General features: G+C 31.7%; 1 protein-coding gene across 1 annotated transcript in view; it reads right to left on the bottom strand.

Moving 5' to 3' along the window:
* The window catches only part of LOC129218435 (atlastin-2-like), a 240,086-nt gene that overhangs the window by 43,797 nt on the left and 174,150 nt on the right, over positions 1 to 22,139 (bottom strand). The window contains exons 8-12 of the mRNA XM_054852699.1: positions 17,217 to 17,309; positions 13,010 to 13,148; positions 11,490 to 11,617; positions 5,410 to 5,466; positions 2,252 to 2,323 (exon numbers count right to left, since the gene is read on the bottom strand). Coding sequence (XP_054708674.1) covers positions 2,252 to 2,323; positions 5,410 to 5,466; positions 11,490 to 11,617; positions 13,010 to 13,148; positions 17,217 to 17,309 — 489 coding nt within the window. The remainder of the gene's footprint in view (positions 1 to 2,251; positions 2,324 to 5,409; positions 5,467 to 11,489; positions 11,618 to 13,009; positions 13,149 to 17,216; positions 17,310 to 22,139) is intronic.

Below are 22,139 nucleotides of genomic sequence, written 5' to 3'. Positions count from 1 at the left end.
AAAAAAATCTGTTATAAAACATTGCTGTCAGCAGAAATTTGTTCTTTCGTTAAATAGTCCTTGAATACTTTTAAAAGCACCAAAGCGGGAGGAAAAACCTCAAAGAGAGAGTGCCGCCAATTGAAACTTTTTTTTTCGATTTTTTAAAATTGTGGAAAATTTAGATGCACATCAAACTTTAATGAAATTTCCCTCTTCTTTGCTCTGCTACAATTGAATAAATTCAACCTTTTTTGGTAGCTTAAAATTTTAATTATTTTATTAGTCTATTTTAAAGTTCAATTTCAAACGTTCAAAAATCAATAAAAGGACACAACAAAACATTAGCTTTTTATAAAAACGAAAGAAAAAAGTCAGTCTTAGAAAGACCAGCCGCTTTGTAGAATACCGCAAAATCCCACAAATAGTCCATAACTCTCACGTTTTCACTAAAAGTGGAATTATTCCCAAATATGCGCACCCCTCTCTCATTTTTAAGTCCCATTTTCAGGCTGTGTTCAGGTTGTCAGGTTTCAAAGCCGTGGTTTCCCCAATGAGCAGGTTTTTCTTTCTATGGAAGGAAATAAAGCAAACAATAATTCAAAAGAAAAAAAAAACTTGCCAAATCATGTGCTAATAATCGATTTCAGAGATTTATTCGATCCACTTTGTCTAAACGCCTTTTGATGCAACGCAATGCCGCCAATTTCTTTTTGCTCATACTTCTTTGGAAGAAGAAAAAAAAAGAAAAGATTTTGACTTATAGAATTGCATTAACAAGGAAACTTTGACGACAGTCAAGAAATAAAATTCGACTTATCAAATATTTTGACTCAACAAAATTCGTCTTATTGAAAATAAATAACACTAGTTCTGCATTCAGTTAGACAGGAATAAATATTCACTTCGGCTAATTGAAGTTTTCGACTCATTGAAGTTTGGCTTACTGCTGTCTTTTATGGCTTCAGGCTTTGTAAACAAAATCCACAATAGAAAGAAACAGAGATACAAAACATAAAAAGAAAGATATTTTGTCGCACATAGCTTAAAAACTATGCAGAGAGTTTATGAACAGTTTGTTCATGCCACAAATGAATCTTAAACATGGCATACAAATTTAAATTTGTCAACCAGAATGCTTTTGGTGATAACAAAAGTCGACTGTTATGGAAACTCGGCTGAGTCACAAAAGCAGCTAACTTTGTTGTTTTATTACACTTTAAAAAAGTTGAATATGTTTGATAAAACTGACTAGTATATTTGTTGAGTTTTGAAAATCTCTTTCCAAATAATTCTACAAGGTCAAGAGCAAATACTTGAGGAAGGAAAATTCTGACCAGGGAATGAAGTTTGTAATTTTCTTTTTAAAATAAGGTTTCAAAAGTTTTATCATAGATGAATTGGCAACAATCCTTCAAACAATTCAAAAAGGTAGGTCTAGAAAACAATGTGTCTTTCCTCTGGCTAGATATGCTCATGTACTCTTTTACTGCAATACTTTTCTTTATAACACCCTAAAACATAAAGCAGAAGTATAAAATTCTCCTATTTTTTTTTCTCTCTAATAATTACATGTCTCCATAAAAATGTTTTTAATGTCATGAACTTAATGCTACATTTTTACATAATCACATGAATTTCTGAACATGATATTGCGCACAATGTTGATTTACTAGCCAGACTACCCTTACCCTCCCCCCCCTCTAACCCCCTAGTAAGTGCATTCTAAAACACCAGTTTCTTTTACGATCATTATAAAACTATTTTTGATAGATGATCAAATGTTTTTTGATGTCAACTTTTACCATACCTTTACTAATTCAATGGATGACAAAAGAACTAATCTAAAATTACTGGAGTAAAAATTGGGCCAAAAAAAAATGCGAACTTGCAATATTTTTACATTTATGACATTTAAATATTTGGCTAGGGTCACTCCCAAAATAAATTCCTATATATGTTCCTGATTGAATAAATTTGCATTGTTTTAAGGACTTACTCGAAATTAGCACAAGAATAAGATTAAAATAAGTGAATTATATACAAAACTTCATAAGAAAATTTATACAGAATACATAAATTTTAAAAAACCTTTAAGATCGTTAAAAACTATTTTGTGTTGAATAAAAGTTAACATTTAAAATATATTACAAACTATTTTGTGAACTGTAAAAACATTACAAAGATCAAAAATACAAAACAGCAATCAACTAAAAGACTTATAGTAAGAAATAACTAGAACTTTATACAAGAGTAATGTTTTAAATATAACCTTTTCCATTGCATTACAGTAATGGTCTTTAGCATTAGTAACAGCAGCAAGATTATTTGCTTCAGCAGTTGCCTGGAAAAAACCCCATTAAAGTTAGACAATGAAATTATAATGTTACAATGAATCATAATTTCAAACCCATAAGTAAGAACCAAACATGGATGGTAGATGGAAATTACAGAACAGAGCAAGTACAAAGCTTCACAAAAAAATGTCAAATGCGACCAACTTTTCAATTTTTACAATCGCATGCAAGGTTTCTCAACCTTACAACTTAAGGAGAAAAATGAAAAAAAAAAAGGATATTATATTTTAGAAAGAAATACAGTTATCCAGAATGGTTATGTGAGACCTATTTTGGATAACTGGGTGCCAATAGACCCAGCACTTATTGATTAGAATTGTATCATTATATGGGTCTCTCCAGAATGTGTAACTTTTGAAATAAAATATTTATCAATTTCGAAACCTTTTGTTTTCTTTTTTTTTCATCTTTACATGCAGGTGTTACCTACTAAAAGTAACCATTAACAATGGTCAAAGCTAAATTCCAATTAGTTAATAATTAGAATAAATAAATACTTAAAAAATACCTTGTTAAAAAAATACCTCACGGAAATTAAAAATAAAAGAAAAAAAAAAAACTTTTAGAGTGAAAATAGAGACCAATTTAATATTGAAGAAGCAATTTTGTTAGTTGTGCAAACAATGAGCTATACATAAAATACACCACCAGCTCAGTTATTCCATTTGAGGACTGCAGTTTCAAGCTTTTTAGCACTCATCAGCCAGGAATAGGAAGCAACTGATAACTTACTGCAAAACATTGAGCTATTTTAATGATTAGTGTGAATCTAATATAAAGCTCTCTTAATTACAGTACAACTTAAATTTTAGTTATCCTTTCAGTTCAAATTTGTGTTTAAAAATAGTTCAATTTGTAAATTTGAGAATACACTGGTAATTTATAATTTTGGTAGACTGTTTAAAATTAAGGTATTTCCCTCTGTCATTTATTCTCACCTAAGAAATAATGATATTGATAAGTTCTGTCACAGAGGTGAGATTCAAGGAGGTGAGGAATTTTCCATTATTATAGGCCTAATGGATACAACTCAAAAATCTCGCAACTTCTTTATGGCTGAAAATAAATAGGGGGGCTCCCTTGTATCATGAGAAATAAAATGTGATGTCATTACTGCCATCTGTTAATGAGATATGACATTTTGTGTTTGGGTAACGGAGGTGAGAATTTGTTGCATGACATAATTTCTTATCCTACTAAACGAACTAAAACACAATGTTAAAAAATTAAATATACTTAAACAATTAATATTTGAGACAATTTTGAAAGAAATAATAAATAAATACATATTTTTAATCAAACAAGTTATTAAGAAACATAAACAGTCACAACAGGTGTGTGACATGCCACAGAGGTGAGAATTTACATGCTGTGAACCAAACATATATTAAAATAAAATTATTAGTAAAAAATTGCTAGCAGGTTTACATAGATATATTTTTGATGAAATTAAAAAACATTATTAAATGAATTGTTCCTTAAAGTTTTTATTGCAAATTGCGTGTGACAGAAAGGTTACACGTTTCGAAGAATTGTCTCTGTTATTCAAACTTTTATTAGATCAGCTTGATGAAGATTATGACACAATCAATCAATAATTATGCTTTGAAATTTAGACACAATTAAGATTCAAGATTACTCTGAATAAATAGATACAGTCAATTCGCGATAACTCGAAGTCTAATAACTCAAATATTACTATAACTCGAAGCTTTTATTAAGTCTGGACCTCTTTGTCCTTAATTCCATGCTATTTATTCTTAATATTACAAAGTTAACTTCCTATAACTCTAAGTTTCTTCAAAGATGACTCAAAAATTATTTTGAAAAAACGGAAAAAAAAGAAACAAACAAGTGACTATGACAGATAATTTAATTCACCTTCACTTGCAATTCCTGCACAATAGACCTCTAAAGCAAGAAGAGCACCTGTTGAGCCAATGTGCCATAAAGGAGTTACACATGCGGAAATGAGTTAGCTTGTTTTCTTTTGTTGTAGTGTATGTACTGTTTACACTTTGACATATTGCTGGACTAAGAATTTGCTTTTAAGCTGTCAAGTTGTCAAGTCAACTGATTGTACCTTTATTCAAAGACTGACCTAAAAGTTAAGATGCGTTCCCCTTCATCCTTTAGTTCAATCCTTTGCTGATGTGTTCCTGAGAGACAGAGTGATTTTTCTCCACTATTAAAGACGTTAAGCAAGTATTCTGTCAATGGTATTAAAAGAAAAAGAGAAACTTCTAAAGCGTTAGAATCCATGAATGCGAATTTGAAAAGAATGAAGATGTGCACCTTTCCTGAAGTAGAATCAGCTCTACTCAACTGGTTCCAGCAGAATCGAAATCAAAAGCATGCTTTTGATTTATTTTCTCTCAATATTTTTGATTAAACTGTGCATATTGTGCTTAAAAACTTTTAAGTTTTGTAATTTTGTCTGTTATATGTACATATTAATTAAAATATTCGATGGTTTTTAACATTAAAATGTGGAAAACCGAAACTAGCGGTACGTCGAACTTCCGATAGGTCTAAGTTTTTCGCCGGTCCCTTTAGATTTGAGTTATGGCGAATTGACTATGAATTATTAAATTTTTTTTTATTAAAAATAATTTTCTCCCTAGAAGCAACCGCCCCTATGGAAAGTGGGAAAACCATGGAGACTCTTGACAGTAAAAATTACATACATAAAAAAACAATAACCAAGTAAAACTATGAAATCTCTTATAAAACAATTTTGGAACACCGACTTCTTTTTCTTTTTCTTGTTCACTCAGGATCTTGTTTATTTTGACAACATTTAGATAGGAAATGCAATTAAGAATTACAGATTAAAGGTAGAAGCAATTCAGACAGTTCTTTATTACTTGATTAAAAATTAAAACTTGATTTATGCTTATAATTAAATCACAATCATCAGAATTTAAATTCAAATGGATGTGATTTGAGCGAAACATTTAGCAATACACAATCTTAGTCATCAATTCAGAAGTTAATAGTGGTATAAATATACTAACTTTTTACAAATACTATAAAAATAATTTAGACAATACCAAATGAACTCATTACTTACTACAAGCATTGTTTTTGGTTCTGGAAGCTCACCACACTGAAATATTTTCACATAAGCCTATATAGATGTAAACAAACAAATAAAAGAGCATTAATTACAATGTCTAAAATCTAAAACTTATATAAACATAGAATGAATAAAATGATATGACACAGGATGATATATTACAATTCAATTTGTTTTAAGAATGTAAAAAAAGATTTGAATGAATTTTGTTTTCATAAACTTTAGATGAATAATTAAGCCTTAAACATATTAATTACACACTAAACAAGAATACATTATGCAATAGGGTGGGCAGAAAAACTTTTTTTTTACATTTCGATGATGGTAAGAGCGGAAAAGGTGTCACTGGTGGAGCAAAGTGAACATAAAAAATTAGAATTTTTTCGGACAATTTCTTGATCTGCCATAATTGGGTTGAAGAAGTGGCTGGAAAAACTACTTTTTTTAGCAAACTACAACTACTTTTGTAATGTAGTCGCTGCTTTGCTACTTAAAAAAAAAATAAGTAAAAAGCACACATGCAAACTATTGGAGGATTGAACGAAAAAATTAAAAAAAAAAAAGTTCAGATTAATAAATTGGCTTATATGAACATGGACAATTACTATGAATGATTTTTCCTTCCCCAAGTTGTCATCCCAAACATTTTTTATGATTTTTACGAATATTCGCTGCAAGAAAGGATTTAAAAGTTAAAAGAATTCAACCTTCAAATTTTAATCCTTTCCTGACAGCAAATATTTATACGCAACTCAAGAAGTGCAACTCCGCTACTTGAAAATGTAAATACATGCAGTTGCAATTTGATTCAAATTGAACATAGACATGCATAAAATTGATTTAGATGATGAAAAAGATATTTTGAACAGAAGAGAAAAACTTGAATTTTCATTATAGGTGTTAATTTTATACGAACTTATATTTTTTAGGAACTAATTAATTGATTTTGAGCTTCAAGCTAGGGGTCTGGACCTGGACACCATCTTCTTTCTTACGGCACTGATAAAATGAAATAAAAACATTTTTCTATTTTACCAAATGACCTCAAAAACTTACAATATTTAATAATTGACTTCTGTTATCCCAGACGGCACTAGTAGCTATAATCCAATATTAATAAAGATCTGAAATATGAAACATAGCTAAGAATGCTTACTTTACCTCAATGTGTAATTTTAAACTGCAGTGGACTCTCGCTACAAAGCAATTCGATCTACGCAAACTGCCTATATAGCAAGTTTTTCTTGAGTAACAAATTTTGGAGCTAAAATGAATTCCTCACCCACAAAAAAAAAAAAAGATGCGGAAGGGAATCACGGGGCTTGAGTATCACCTTCTTTATTGGGTACTAAATATTAGTTTCGTGTATGGAGTTTCCCTTTAGCATCACTAAAAGCGGAAGTTCCCCACACTGTATTGGACGAAACATCGCTTTTTCATGTTCATATTGCCATTCCGCATCTTTCTCATTCATGAAGTTAATGAAACATAATTTCACACATAAACGAGCAGATTATCTAAAGTTTGAAAATGGAAGGGAAGATAGAAAGTTTCTGAGACAAGTAAAGAAATGTAAAGATTTTCGATGCACTTAAACAACTAAAAAGTGCGTCGAATGTAATAACCGTATCTACTGTACAGAAATATTTTAGTGTGGCATTTTATTTACATACTACATGTACCATACTGTTTCATTGTATGCCATTATTTCCCATTGATTTTATGCATTCTAACAGCATTTTATACGCAATAACACAGCTTATTTTAAAATACAATTAAGTTTCAGTTCTCTATGTTTCAATTCGATAATATGAAGTTAAGAAATGGATTGAAACAGTCTGAGGGGTGTTTTCAAATGTCTAAAATAATTGGTATGTTCATAAAAAAATGTATGGATACAATTTTATACAACGCGAAATTTCAATAAACAAGAGGAGTTTTGGAACACATCACTCGCGTAAGTTGAGATTTGACTGAATATGCGGATGACATTGATACCGAAATCTTTTTGCTTAGCGGGAAAAATTTGCATGAAATGGAAAAACGTTCGTTATCATACACTTCTATAACACTAATATTTATTGTTAGCTGGCCTGAGAGAGCAGTTTAATATCATCTTCTTCTATAACATTTACAGTAGCTTCTATATTAAGAGGTCATTTTGGCATAATAATCTCATTGACATCTAAAATGTTCATTCACGGGACATTCTCTGCTGCCAGAAAACCCGGTACTAAATTGGCAGCTATTGCTAATTCTTTTCTATCTAAGCCATTCTGTATTGAAAGCAAATATTGGGGAAATATGAAAATTTCAATGCCAAACAAACTAATGGCATCAAACAGATGGAACGTATGGCGTCAAAATGATGTCTTGGGTGAGCTCGTATTTTTCAGAGTCTTAACCAGTCAGATTCGTTTGAAGCCACGTTTTTTTTCTTTTTCTCTTGAAACTATATTAAAAAGTAGTTTCCAAAAATTGCTACAAACTACTTTTTTTTGTATCGAACTACTCGATACTCTATTTTTTTAAAAGTAGTGAGCTACATTAAACTACAAAAAATATAGCTACTACAATAGCGTCGCTACTTGTAGTGCGCTACTTCCAACCACTGGGTTGAAGTTTCGACTAAAAGTTGTTTTTGCAAAATTAGTAAAAAATTTTTTATCTTAAATAGTTATGTTGTTTGTCCATACGATGCATTTTTAGATGCTTAATGTGTAATAACTAAATTACTTATTGCTTGTAAATTTTTTAACTTGAAACATACTATTACAAAACTTTGAGCAGCATCCTTCAAAATTAAGGTTAAACAGCACAGAACTCAACAAAGAACAAAAGAAGAGATGGGTACACAGAAAGTTTCTGTCCGTACTCCCAACAAAGTGTTTTATCTGCACTGTTTTGGGCAAATAAAATCATTTTTCCAGTTGAATTTCTGCATTTCAGCACTTTTTACTTCTATTAGTTTTGCTACAATAAAAACATTTATTCATTCATGAATATTTGCAGTGTTCTTGCTATTTTAGTAGCATTTCTATTCACTTCACAACTGGCGTAGGATTTGTAAAGCAGACTTTAGATCCAAAAATCGCTTTGGATACTATGTTTATTTCAGTTTCTTTTGACATAAAATATGTGATTCTATTTAGGCAAATCATACAGGCAAATTAGTTCATAATATGAACAGGGCGAGACATCGTAAGGCGTCTTTTGAGGTACAAAAGTGCAAGCAAAAGGTTCTGGAGGCAGCTGTGAGCCATCTAGACTATGTAATAGGTCCTGGTTGCTGTCTTGAAGCTCTGGAGGGCACAGTCCAGTTGAAACAGTTGCACAACCATCCAGTACATGTTATGATCAAATTTTCAGGAATTTAAATTTCTTTGGTCCATGTTATATGACAGAGATAACCTAGAATGGTAGCATAAGTAGGTTTTCTCATCTCATCAGCTTGACTTTGATTGGACCAGCATGTTCTTAGGTCCAGTAGTTTCTCTCGATCTTATTTATCAGGTGTCAGACTGGGAGTTTGTTTGTATGAAAAATGTGTGCCAAATGTTAAAGTTTTTATTTATTTTCCGCTTTCCTTTTTCAGCACAAGCAATGACACCATTTTTTTTTGTTTTGTTTTCCTGTTTTTATCGGAGTGCCATTTTACACAACTGCTTTTAGTTAAGAGATAGTTAATTTGTTCTTATTTTAAAAGATTTACCAGTGATTAAGAACGAGTTCAGAATTACTTCCAGTGGTTTTGAATGCAAAGCAAACAGAGAGCTGCACTGAGTTTTCTAATAGCATATTTTAAATTTAAAAATGTATACCCCATAAGCAGTTAATTAATAACACATTAAGCATCTAAAAATGCATCATATATAAGAAACAACATAATTATAACAGATAAATGCGGTGAAAACAGAATTTTAACATTTTGACAGAATTTAATAAAAATGTCAGGAAAAAACAGGAAATTGTCAAAACTGCTATGGATTTGGGGCAATGGAAGGAATTATACCACACACTTAAAAAATTTTATGGGACTTTAGTGCCACCAATAGCAACTTTTATATGTGAGCAAACAAACATAAAAAAAGAAGCCATGAAACTTAATTTCAACAAAAATGTCTCCCAAACCAAAAACTTAAAATTAAATTAATACATGAATAATGTACAAAGTTTTATGCAATATTTTACCAAGTCATGTTATTTTAAGCAGATAGTGTTGAAATTATAACTTGATTCTACAACAAATTGTTTTCACTCTTTAGCTGTTGCTGACTAGTAGTAATAGTAATAATAAAACTTAAGAATGAAAAAAAGAAATCTTAATAATCATTCATATCAAAAACTAAAGCTTTTTTAGCATTGAAAATGTAACACTTTGATTTCACTGAATCAACTCCTTTCCTAGGAATATTGTAAAAAAATTTACTTGAATTTTCATTGATAACTTTTTTTGACTTCTTGAGAAATGAGAAATTACAAAATATATTCAAAATCTCTAATTACTTCAATTTTTTGAAGCAAATTCAGTTTTTTTTAGTTGAAAAGGTCTAAATTTCTTCCTTAAGCATTCATGTTTAAAATATTCCATTGTTGAAAAGACTAAATACTCTTATAATGTTGAATAAAACACGTTTTAACACCTGCTCTACATCAAATGTTATTTACATTTTAAAAAATTTCACAATAAATCTGTCTATTGAATTAGGATTTATGTAGATTTTAAATTTTACAGCAGTGTATAACATTGTTGCTTCCTCATATGAAGCAGAGGAAGTATTAAAGATAAGCAAACTTTACCACTCAAATTTTATTTAAATTTTCTTTCCGATCATCCCAGTTTTAATTTTGGTTTATTCGTTGATCATGTCTATCAGGGCATCAATGATTCAAATTAGTTGAGTTAAATAACAAGCAGTATCTTGAATTGGTACTGTTTGTTCTCTTTAGCCAATACTTAGCGCCGATTTGCGCATGCGTCAGGTCTGCTCTGATTTTATCAAAATAGGGAGGGAAACCCAGAAGTAAAAGCTGCAAAGTAACGTGTTCAGCAGTAAACAGTTCTTACAATGTCAAAAAAGACTCAGTTTGCAAGTGCGAGCGGAAAGTGCCCATCCTCAACCTATCGCCCCTATTTGAAATGGAATCTGTCCCGAGTGGAAGTCTTTGCTTTCGAGAATGGATAGTATTGATTTATGAAATGAAAGAGGTTCACAAAAATTATTATGATACATGTTTTGAATACAGTAGACCCTTGTTTCATGCGGGTTTATTTTACCCGATTTCGATTTTATGCGGTTTAAGATTTGACACCTTTATTTTATTTTACGCGGATGAGTTTCGGCTTTACGCGGATGCGCCAATGCAAACAGATAACATTTTCCTCTCTTTCAAAATCCAAACTCTAAAGATTGGAGATTACACGTAATAAACTGCGTTTTGGCATGCTAATGACCAATCTTAAGCTTCTGGAGACATTTTATGCGATTGGTTCCAGAGCTCTTTCCAGAAGTAAAGTAATTAAACTCACACAGTTCAGAACTCACTGGAAGAAGAACTTTTAGGAGTGACAAAGGAGGCCAAAACTAAGGAGGATACAGACTTCGGGGACACACAATCAAAAACGTTCACATTGAAAATTTTGAGCCATTCCTAGACAATAGAAATGATTTTTCTGATTTGTGAGTGAAGGAAGATTCTATCATGGAAATGACGCAAATGATCATGGATGCAATAATGCTCTGCAAAGAATTGCAGAGAAAAATTCTTAATGACTGCCATAAGACAATCATTGCCAGCTCCTCTTTATAAACAGAACACGAAATTAGTTTATTTTTTCTTTATGCATGTTGTGCATAAAAATCAATATAAGTACACATTAAACTTTTTATTCAATTCGTCATCACTAGAATGAAGTATTTTTTTTTCTACCGAACCTAACACCTATTTTAACACTACTATTAGGTCTCAATTTACGCAGCATTTCTGTGAAACATAATCCCCGCGTAAAATGAGGGTCTACTGTACTATATTTTTTCAACAATGCTATCTCTATAAAGAAAGAAATTACTCGCCTTAAAATATTCCAGCAATTCTTTGCAAGTAATTTTTTTTCCATTCACTTCTTTTAAATTCAAGTTTTGGCTTGATAATAAATATGGAATCAAAATTTTCAGATTTTCTCGAAAATTGTCAGCAATGTCTAAAATTTAAAACGAAAGAAAATTATAAGAAAATTAGTCATCTTGATGTATTCGAAACAATTTATATCATCCTAAGAATACATAGCAATGATTTATGTCGTTCACTGTAAAGTTAATTCTTTCTTTGTAATTGATTCTTGAGAAATAACTCTTTTGCAATTTATCTTTAGGGGGAAAATATAAGTATTCAGCAATTATTTCTTAACTTTTATTGTTCAATACAAATTAAAGTATTAATTGTTTGAAGAATTTCGGAAAATAAAACAAAAACTTAGTCAATAAATGGATTTGTAGAGCATGTTTTTGGGCTTACTTTGCTGTTATGGTGATATATTTTAATCATACATAAACTCATCATCAGACGAACATTCTTCTTCAGTATGTGCTCTTGAACGCGTCGACACTTCTTTTAGTAGCTTTTCACAGTAATAATGATAAATAGGAGAAATATAAGGCAAAAGATCTTGCATATCTCGTTCTTCTTAGCTCTTTTGTTATCACCATTATCATAATGTAAAATATCAGCTTTCTGAACAAAAGTTTTGTATTTAAAAATTAATGTTTGTTTATGTTGCAGATGTGACTTTTATGTCAAGCCCTTAGAGCCTTTTCTACAACAACTGATCACCTTAGTATGTAAAGAATAACTTCAAAAATATCTGCTGGGTGGGATTAGGAGAATTACTAAAAAAAACTTAAATTAAATCTATTTAAAAATTATGAATGACGCTGAAAATAATAAAACAAAATTACTGCAGTAAAACTTGACAATCTGGAAAGTGCAGTTCCACATAATTAAGAATATCAAAATTCAAACCTATTCAAGAATAATAAACATAACAAGACTCAAAAGAAGCAAAAAAGACAATTTTAGCATTATTATTTCTGTGTAGGAGAAATAACAACAAATAATTACTATCAAGAAAACGAGCCTGTTACAATTTTTTGTAAACAGTAGTAACCATTAATGCAGTCAGTTCTAAAGAGATGATTAAAACAGACCTTACATGCAAGGAAAAGAAAATATATAATATATATATATATATATATATATATATATATATATATATATACCATACTAGAACTGGCACTTTGATTTAAAACTAAGGAATATGTCACCCCCCCTGATGTACCCCTGTTAATAGCACTACTTACAGAGCCAAAGAGAAAAAGAAAATACATAAGCATTTTTATTTTCCGTGAAAAGTACATATTTAAGTTTTTTCTAGGCTTAAGATTTCAAATTTTATTTGCAGCTCAAAATGAAGTAGCATATAGTGTTATTAAGTTCGCACACAATTTATGCATAGTCAATTTTCAATATGACTGGTTCATAGTACCATTGCACTACATAAACTGATGTTGGTCTTGATTTTTTTAAAAGAACTTACCAGAAAGTCGACCATCGAAATGAGGATTTGTAGCAACTTTCAGACCAGGGTGAGGCATTAGAAAGCATGACGTATCAGCAAAGCATGCACGGATGTGCTTACGTAGCTGCTGCAGTTCAGGATGCTGTTTTTCTGATATCTAAAATATACAAACAAAAAATTAGCCAAACATCCTATTGTCAGGAGTATACGCCTCACCCAAAGATAAACAATAAAAACATATTAATGGTCACATTTGCCCATAAATAAAATATACACTTTTAATTACAAATACAAAAGCGACGACCAGCAACAGGCTCTGGGCCCAGCTAGACTGGTCCTAGTCAATTTACAATCCCCAGTGAAGATCAATGGCCCTCTTAAAACTATCTACTCTCTTGCTCATTACCACCTCTTCTGGTAAACTGTTCCAAGGTTCCACTACCCTGCTATAATAATAATTTTTCCTAATATCCATGTTAGCCTGAGATTTAAATAGCTTAAAACAATGACCCCTTGTCCTGTTTTCAGTGCTTAACTTCAGCCCCATAACATCTTTCATTTTAATAAATTTAAACAACTGAATCATGTCCCCTCGGTCTCTTCTTTGCTTAAGACTGTACATTTTTAACCTTCTAAGCCTGGAATCATAGTCTAAGTGAGAAAGTCCTTTTATTAGCCTTGTAGCTCGCCTTTGAACCCTTTCCAATACATTAATGTCTTTCTTAAGATAAGGAGACCAAAACTGAACAGCATACTCCAAATGAGGTCTTACCAAACTTCTACATAAGGGCAGAAGAACTTCTTTAGATTTGTTTGAAATAGATCTATTGATAAACCCAAGCGTCTTATTGGCCTTGTTACTAGCAATGCTGCACTGTTGGCTAAACTTTAAATCCTGACTTATTAAGACCCCCAGATGAGTAACTTTGTCTGCCTGACTAATGACTGAACCTTGCAAATAATAACTTGTACACTTATTTCCATGCCCTAAATGTAGCACTTGACATTTCCCAACATTAACAGCCATACCCCATTTATCAGCCCACTCCGTAATATGATCTAGATCCTCTTGCAGCTGTTTTGCTTGTTCTTCATTATCTACAGTCCCCATAACTTTGACATCATCAGCAAAACAATTCATGTTCCCAGAAATATTTTTGTGAATATCGTTCATAAAAACAATGAACAAAACAGGCCCTAACACTGATCCTTGAGGAACCCCGCTTAAAACCTCACTCCAATTAGAGTAATTTCCCCTTACAACTACCCTTTGTTTCCTTCCGGCCAGCCAGTTTTTTACCTAAATGAAAGTTTTCCCTCCTATTCCTATATCAGCTAATTTGCTAAGTAGAGCAACATGCGGTACCTTATCGAAAGCTTTTTGAAAATCAATGTAAACAACATCTACAGGCTTCTTATTGTCCAAAGCCATGGTAACTTTGTCATAAAAATGTAATAAATTAGTTGCACAAGATTTGCCTTTCCTGAAACCGTACTGAAAACTAGTCAATAGATTATTAGTCTCTAGAAAATTTACTATCTTAATTTTTATCAATGTTTCAAAAATTTTGCAAACCACCGAAGTTAGACTCACAGGTCTATAATTTCCCACACTTCCTTTAGACCCTTTCTTGAAGAGCGGTGTAATGTTAGCCAGCTTCCAGTCCTCTGGCACTGTCCCCGAGTTATAAGAAGCATTGAAAATATTTACGATTACATCTGCTAATTCCTCCGCACATTCAACTAAAATTTTTGGATAAATATTATCAGGTCCCAGAGCCTTAGTCTCTTTAATTTTTTTCAAATGAAGTAAAATGTCATCCCTGGAAAATACAAAGTCCTCAAGCTGTACTATAGCTTGTGTCTTGTTGGTGTCAACTGTTGAGATACAGTTATCGTTAAAAACACTCGAAAAAAGTTATTAAGAACATTAGCAATATCACTATCGTCCTGAATTAAAATTCCGTGCTCATCAACCAGTGGCCCAATATGACTATTTCGAACTTTATCCGAATTAGCGTATGCAAAAAACCTCTTGGGATTCCTGTTTATGTTATCTGCCAGTCTTTGCTCCAACTCTCTTTTCTGAATCCATACCAAATACTTAAATTTACGCCTTGCCTTACAATATTGGAGCCTATCTGCACTGTGACCAGTTTCTCTAAACCTATGAAAAGCAGCTTGCTTGTAATTTAGAGCGTCTTTAGTTTCCCTGGAGAACCACATTGGCCAAATTTTAGTGTTGACACCCTTTCTCCTAAAAGGAACATGATCCCCAACCGTTTTCGCTAGCTTTTCCTTAAACTCTGCCCACTGAAGATTCACATCGCTATTGTCCAATCCAGAAGAAAAAACTGCTTTCAAACTCTGCCTAAGTGCCACAAAATCAGTATTTCTGAAATTGGGCACAAACCTAAAATTCTCTACTTTGTGCGTATCAAATTTAATCCCAAACCTAATACTGTTGTGGTCACTGTCTCCAATGTGTTCCCCTACACATAACCCCGGAACAGAACCTTCCATATCACAGAAAACTAGATCCAAAATCACGTCCAGTCGAGTACCCTGAGTTACAATTTGATCTAAAAAACAGTCACCAATTACTTTTAAAAATTCCTCTTCTCTGCTATTACTATGGTAAAAATTATTCCAAACAATTCCTGGAAAATTAAAATCTCCCATTATAATGACTGACCCCTTGCTTGAAATGTCACTAATAATACTAAACATCTGTTCATCTTGACCCTGGCTTAAGTTGGGTGGCCTATAAATGTTCCCTAAACGTAGTTTATTTCCCTTATTGCTCATCAACTCCAGCCAAATCATATCAATCTCAATAGGTTTATCATTAATTACCAATTCATTGCAAGTTAAAGTGTCTCTGACATAAAATAAAACCCCACCACCTCTTTTACCTACTCAATCTTGTCTAAACAAATTATACCCAGCAATAGATAATAAATCATCATCACTTTTGGTAGCCCATGTCTCAGTAACTCCAATAATATCCAACCTCTCCTCTATAATTATGCTTTTCAATTCATCCATCTTGTTCCTAATACTACGAGCATTTGACTAGTTATGGGTACATTAGATCCAAAGAATCTTAAATATCTTAATCAATATCAAAAATCTTGATATATATATATATATATATATACATATATATACATACATATGACATAAATTGGAACACATTGGTTTGATTAGTTATGGTCACAGTCGTTTAGTTATGGGATACTAAAAACAACTAATGTTCATGTTTGCTGAATTCAATTATTTTCAGAAAATGCACAAAAAATATTCAACACTATTAAAACACTTATTTTTCTTGCAATATAATCAAATTTCAACCTGCTGATTTGAGCAACATTATTAAAAAATGGATAACTAACCAATCACTTTTAAAAGCTCATCTAAACAACAAAAACATAAGTAAACGAATAAGTAGAATATTTTCTAACGCTGCATTTTTATTTATCATTTGTCAAATTTAGCTTATGTTTAACCATAAATTTTAAATAATAATTTCGTGTAAGAAAGGCCAAAAAACCAATTATTGTCTTATGTACCCATAACTGAAATGTACTTTTTTCACTCAACTAGATTTAAGCACATTAGCTTGAAGGGATCGTAAGTATCTTAACTAATGGCAAAAATATATACTTATGCTATAAAAAAAAGCTAGGGAATGAATACATATCAGTTAAACAGCACTCAAAAAAAAAAAAAAAACAGTAATGTCTCAGGTCATTAAGAAAGAAAATCTTTAAAAACTTAAATGCAAAGAAACAGTTATTTCTTTAAGAACATTTTTTCTAAACATAGATAGAACTTATGTTTGGAAAAACTGAGGTGAGGTTGTCCTCAAAAGGTGCTATTTTGAAGATTTACTGATGGTGTTCCTGGAATATTGATTGCAAACTTGATAGTGACAATACAAGGCAAACCTCCCCATTACTGGTTTAGTACCCACAAGTAGTCATTTACTCCAATGTATATTTTATTGCATTTGTATTCCTGCAAAACCTCCAGTGAATTTGGATCTTTTTTACACAACAAACTTACAACCCTAACAAGATCTGACAACTGAGATTTTGAAAAACATGAGTATTTTTCTTGAAACTAATGAATAAACACATTAATACAAAATAGTACGAGCAATCAGGAATCCATTGTTTTATTGAAAAAAAATTCTTTTTCAAGCATTTAAGGAAACACTTACTGTGAGTCTTTTTTCTAATATTCTTTTACCACCTACAAGACCATAGCCAGCTTCATATGGATAGCTCCAATCTCTAACAAGAAACATCAGTTTCTACAGAAGAAAAAAATAAATCAAACAAAAGTGCACAATGTTCTCAAAAAATAGTTTTTTATTGACAAAGAAAATTAATTACATACCTGATAAAAATAATTTATGAACCATATATGAAGCGTGCATGCATTAAACAATTTTCTAGTTAAAATTAGTTAACAAGAGTGGAAGCACAATCCTGTACACCAGAAAGAAAGTTTACTTGATATCTCTTGACAGTCATTACAGTAGATTTTCATCAATCACAGCTAGAGATGAAAACAATCAGAAAAAAAAACGGAAAATTTCGGGGGGAAAAAAAGTTTTTTCCCCGAAGGGGCTTATTTCCACTTCAGAAAAATTGAAAAAATGATTTTTTTCAACTTTTCAGGAAGTTTTAATTGAAATTTTCAGCAAAAAGTGATTAGAAATATCTCATACTTAAATTCTGATGCGAAATCCTCCCCCACCCCCTCCTTGTATGCTAAAATATGTCTAACTATGATAATGCAAGTTTTTGTATGATTATATAATTTGCATATAGTTTAAAAAAAAAAATTTAATACATTTTGCACAAAAATAAAGTAAACCAATATATTTAGTGAAGAATTTATTTTTCCTCTTCATGAAATAAACAAGCATAACTTTAATCATGGAACTATGTTTCTGCTGACTGTGCAAACCTAATGTACAGGGTGCGGCAAAAAAAAAAAAAAAAAAAAAAAAAAAAAAAAAAAAAAAAAAAAAAAAAACGGGCAACCAAGTTTCCATGTAACTTTAATAAAAATAAATAAATTAACAAAACACAAAAAAATAATAATATGAGAAGACCTTTAGCAATATATAAATTATTTGGTTTCAAACTGGCTACTTTTTAAAGTAAAACAGAGGTGCAACTGATAGAAAATTTCCATTCAAGGGCCACAAGTCCTTTAATCAATGCTATTGCCTATAAAGCGATTGGTAAAGAGAGTCCAAACTTATGTGTAGTTTAGGGTAGACCTTTGACTTTAAAACAGGCCATACAGTGTAATAAATGTAATTGAAGTCTAGCGAGTAGAGCGTCCACTCTAAAGACGAAATCATGTCAAAAACAATGCCCCTTGCAATACTCTTGTCCTTTTGAATTGATGTGGAGTCAAATTGAAATATCCAGTCCACATTGCTGTGCTGAAAAGCTCTTAGGTCCACAGAAGTACAACAGCTTCTAAAATGTCCTTCTGGCACACTTTTTGATTCATTTTATCCACAAAAAAAAAAAAAAAACCAGATTTTTTGTCGCTTGTGCTGATTCCATCACAGACAAAGCATGACTTCGGACTTTGGCGATGTTTTACTAAATGCTCACTGTTCATTTTTGTACACTTTCCAAACATCAACTATAATTTCTAAGCCTTTTGAAGCAGCATACCACTTCAAATACTGTTTGTTGAGGCACAAGAAAACAAACTGTCATTCTACTTGCTAAAAAACAACTTTAAAATAGCACGTCTTTTGCTTAAAATTGTAAGAAAACCGAAAAACAATTCATAAACTAGGAGATACAGTGTAAATTATTTTCTAATAAAGTGAGAGACAAAAATGAATAAGACGCTCATTTTAAAATGAAATTACTTTACTTCCATTCGATGACGCAATCTTTGTCCAAGGTTTTTTTTTTTTTGCCGCACCTTGTATACTGCCGTGCCCGAGCACAAAAGTGGAATCTGCAGTTGAGCTCAAGCAGAGAGATTGTGTTTTAAAGTTTGGCTCTTTCATATATTTGATTCAGATGACTGTTTTTTTTTTTTTTTTTCAGAATTTATAAAAAAAATAGTTCCTGATGCAATGACCCTAAAACATTTTATTTATTAAGTAAAATAAGAAACAGAGAAAAACTTGGTTATAATAACTCAGTTTTTTTCAAAAGTGTAGGTATGACTACTTTTATTACTGTGCTTAGCACAACCATATGAATAAACTGAAACTCCAGTTTAAGTTCTGAATCAGCTTTAGAAATCATTACACAGTTTTGGTTTGGAGTTTCTGTGGGAAAGGAAAAGAAAATTCAATTTAGTTTTGATTTGGACTTAGACTGGATTGGAAAAAAATCAAAACTCAATAGCTTTTATTTTCAGATAGAAAAGTTACATTGTAGTTAAGGGAAATCGTACTTATTTTTCTTTCAAACAATATGAATCATGTTTGAAAGTCAAAAATTATAATAATTATTTCAAGTTTCCAAAGCAATCTAAAATAGAAAACATAATTGCTATGATTAGATACATATTACTCAATATTATTGGTTGAACGACGACTTGACTTATTTCTGGTGTTTGATCAAGAAAGCTCTCAGTTATAAAACAAAAAGTTTTTTTTTCTAATTAAACTTACTTTTATGTTTATTTCTGTCAAGCAGAAAAAGAAGATGTGTAGATTGCATTTATTTTTTATTGCTTAACCCTTTATATGTTCCAAGAAACCCTATTTTTATTCATTAAAAAAAAAATCAGTTTTTCCAATTTTTCCAGAAAAAAAACATTAAAAACCGTTTTTTTCCACCACTTCAAAATTTCCGGAAATTTTACATCTTTAATCACAGTACACATCCAAAGGTTTTAGATTGCTTACTATATTTAATAAACAGAAAGATTTGCAATTTTTAAAAAAAATTTTGTATTTATTGATTTCATTTTTCGGTAGTGTTGTTTGAAAGACATGAGGAAACTACCCAAATTATAAGAGTATTCAATGTTATCATTGTGATGAGAAGCTCTATCACTTGTTTTTTGTTCATTTTTAACAGACTTCAAAAAAGGCGGCTCTGATTTCATCTTTTGTCTTTTTATGTATGTTTTCGAATTACTTCACCCTCAAGGGCTCTTGCGCCATTAAAAATAAATAAACTAACCAAACCTGGACTGATTTGAAAAAATCTTTTCTTGCTTGGAAGGGTAGCTTTCCAGATGGTCCCTGTTAATTTTGCTTGGATCTGATGAGAGGTCCCGTAGAAATCTAAGAAACTTTAAATTTCATACGTTGTGGCTACGTAGACCAGCTTTCATCAGCTGCGCGATACGTCACAGGAGGTCACATGGTTTTGCCGTGGACGGTGCATTTTTTCAACGGAGGATCTTGTCTTAAACAATTTTTTTTCTCATGCATCAGGATGTTTGATTTTCATGGCGCCGGCTGTTAATTTTAATTATAGTCTTACTAATATATTTATTACTCATGTAGCAAATCAGTAAATTAAATGCATTTTGCTATGAATATAGTTGAATTAATTAATTTAATATAAAATTCTTTTTGCTGATAAATAACTTTATTTGGTCATTAAAGTTTTTTTTTCTTTTTAGATATTTCAGTTTTGAAATATATTTAGTGTTCAATTCAAGGGGAATTGAAGACAAAGATCCCCCCACCGCCCCCCTCCGACGATTAAATTTATATTCCTTAATAAATATATGGTAACTGGTGTCCAATTTCTGAAGTTTGACAAGTATTCTAGATTTGATATTTCATGACGCCGTCAGTTTAATTTACATTTATGGCAATACTAGCTAACATACTTTGTTGGATATTTTTAATGTATTATGCTCCCAAATTACTGCCTGGACGGATTAAGAAAATTCTTTTTCTGTTTGAAACGGTATACCTCTCCCATTCGTCTAATGGTCTTCAAGTCCAGGTATAAGGGATCCTGGAGAAATCGAGGGAACTCTTCAACTTTCAAACTTGCGCTTTGTTGTTTCTAAATTCATAGCGTCTCACTTGAAGAAATGATTTTTATGGTTTCTTTTGTTTAATGGATAGGAGTGATCATAAACCTTTGCTTCACCATATTTGTTCTTTAGAAAAAAGTAACAATGAACTACATTTAATTTCAATATCAAACGATTAAATGTAAAATCCATTGTTAAAGAAAGTGCCATAAAACAATGGTACTTTCTTTACTCAGTGTTATAGAAAGTAATATAAAACATTCATATTAATCAGGGGTGCACTCTTAAGGGTGGGGGGGGGGTTGAGGGGTATTTTTCCTTTTTAGGGGTGCTCTTGCTTTGGGGAAGTACCCCCCCCCCTCCCCTAAATATTTTCACTGGATTAATCAATAGTAGTCATATCGCAAATTTTGAATAAAGACTCCTCTGAAGCAAACAGGAAATTTATTTAGTATCATTGCTTTAGTAGGAGTTTCATCTTCACAGTGGCGGATCCAGAGGCCTGTTTTGGGGGGGGGGGGCGATTTTATCCATGGGCGATTGGTCCACAAAAAATTTGGGGGGGGGGGGGGTCAGAGAAGTCACGGGAGGGGGGATGTGGGCAGCGCCCTTATTTATTTATTATTTTATTTTAAATTTTATAAAATTGGGCTATGGTATTTTTGTTGTTGGTTAAATGATCGTCTCAAAAAAAAAAAAACCTAGGGACACGACCTGAAATCTCGAGACAAATATCAACAGTAGACTTCCTTCTTTCGATTCAAAGCTCCAATTTAATCTTCATCAAAAAACGTGACAAACATTTAAAGTACCCTTATTAAGTCAATTCTTCTTTCTTTAAACACGTGAATCGATCAGCACCAGCATTTTCCAGTCGATCTATAACTTTGAAGTTAGAAAAACGGAGGGGCAGTGCCCCCTTGTTTTTGAAAAGGAGGGGCAGTTGCCCCCACGAGCCGCCTATGATTCCATCCCATCCGTTCTCACATGCGCTCAAAAGTATCGGACGCACAAAAGCTATTTCGTTGCGAAGATCATTCATGAGCTTTTAAATTGAGTCTTACAAATAAAGGAAATACATTCCCTTATATCGCCATTTTTTATATATTTTCTCTCATCGTATTATGGAATGAAAAAAAAATACCAT

This window comes from Uloborus diversus, chromosome 3 (genome assembly GCF_026930045.1).
Source record: "Uloborus diversus isolate 005 chromosome 3, Udiv.v.3.1, whole genome shotgun sequence".
Lineage (NCBI taxonomy): Eukaryota > Metazoa > Arthropoda > Arachnida > Araneae > Uloboridae > Uloborus > Uloborus diversus.
The sequence above is the reverse complement of the archived record's forward strand: the minus strand, read 5'-3'. Positions and strand labels throughout refer to the sequence as shown.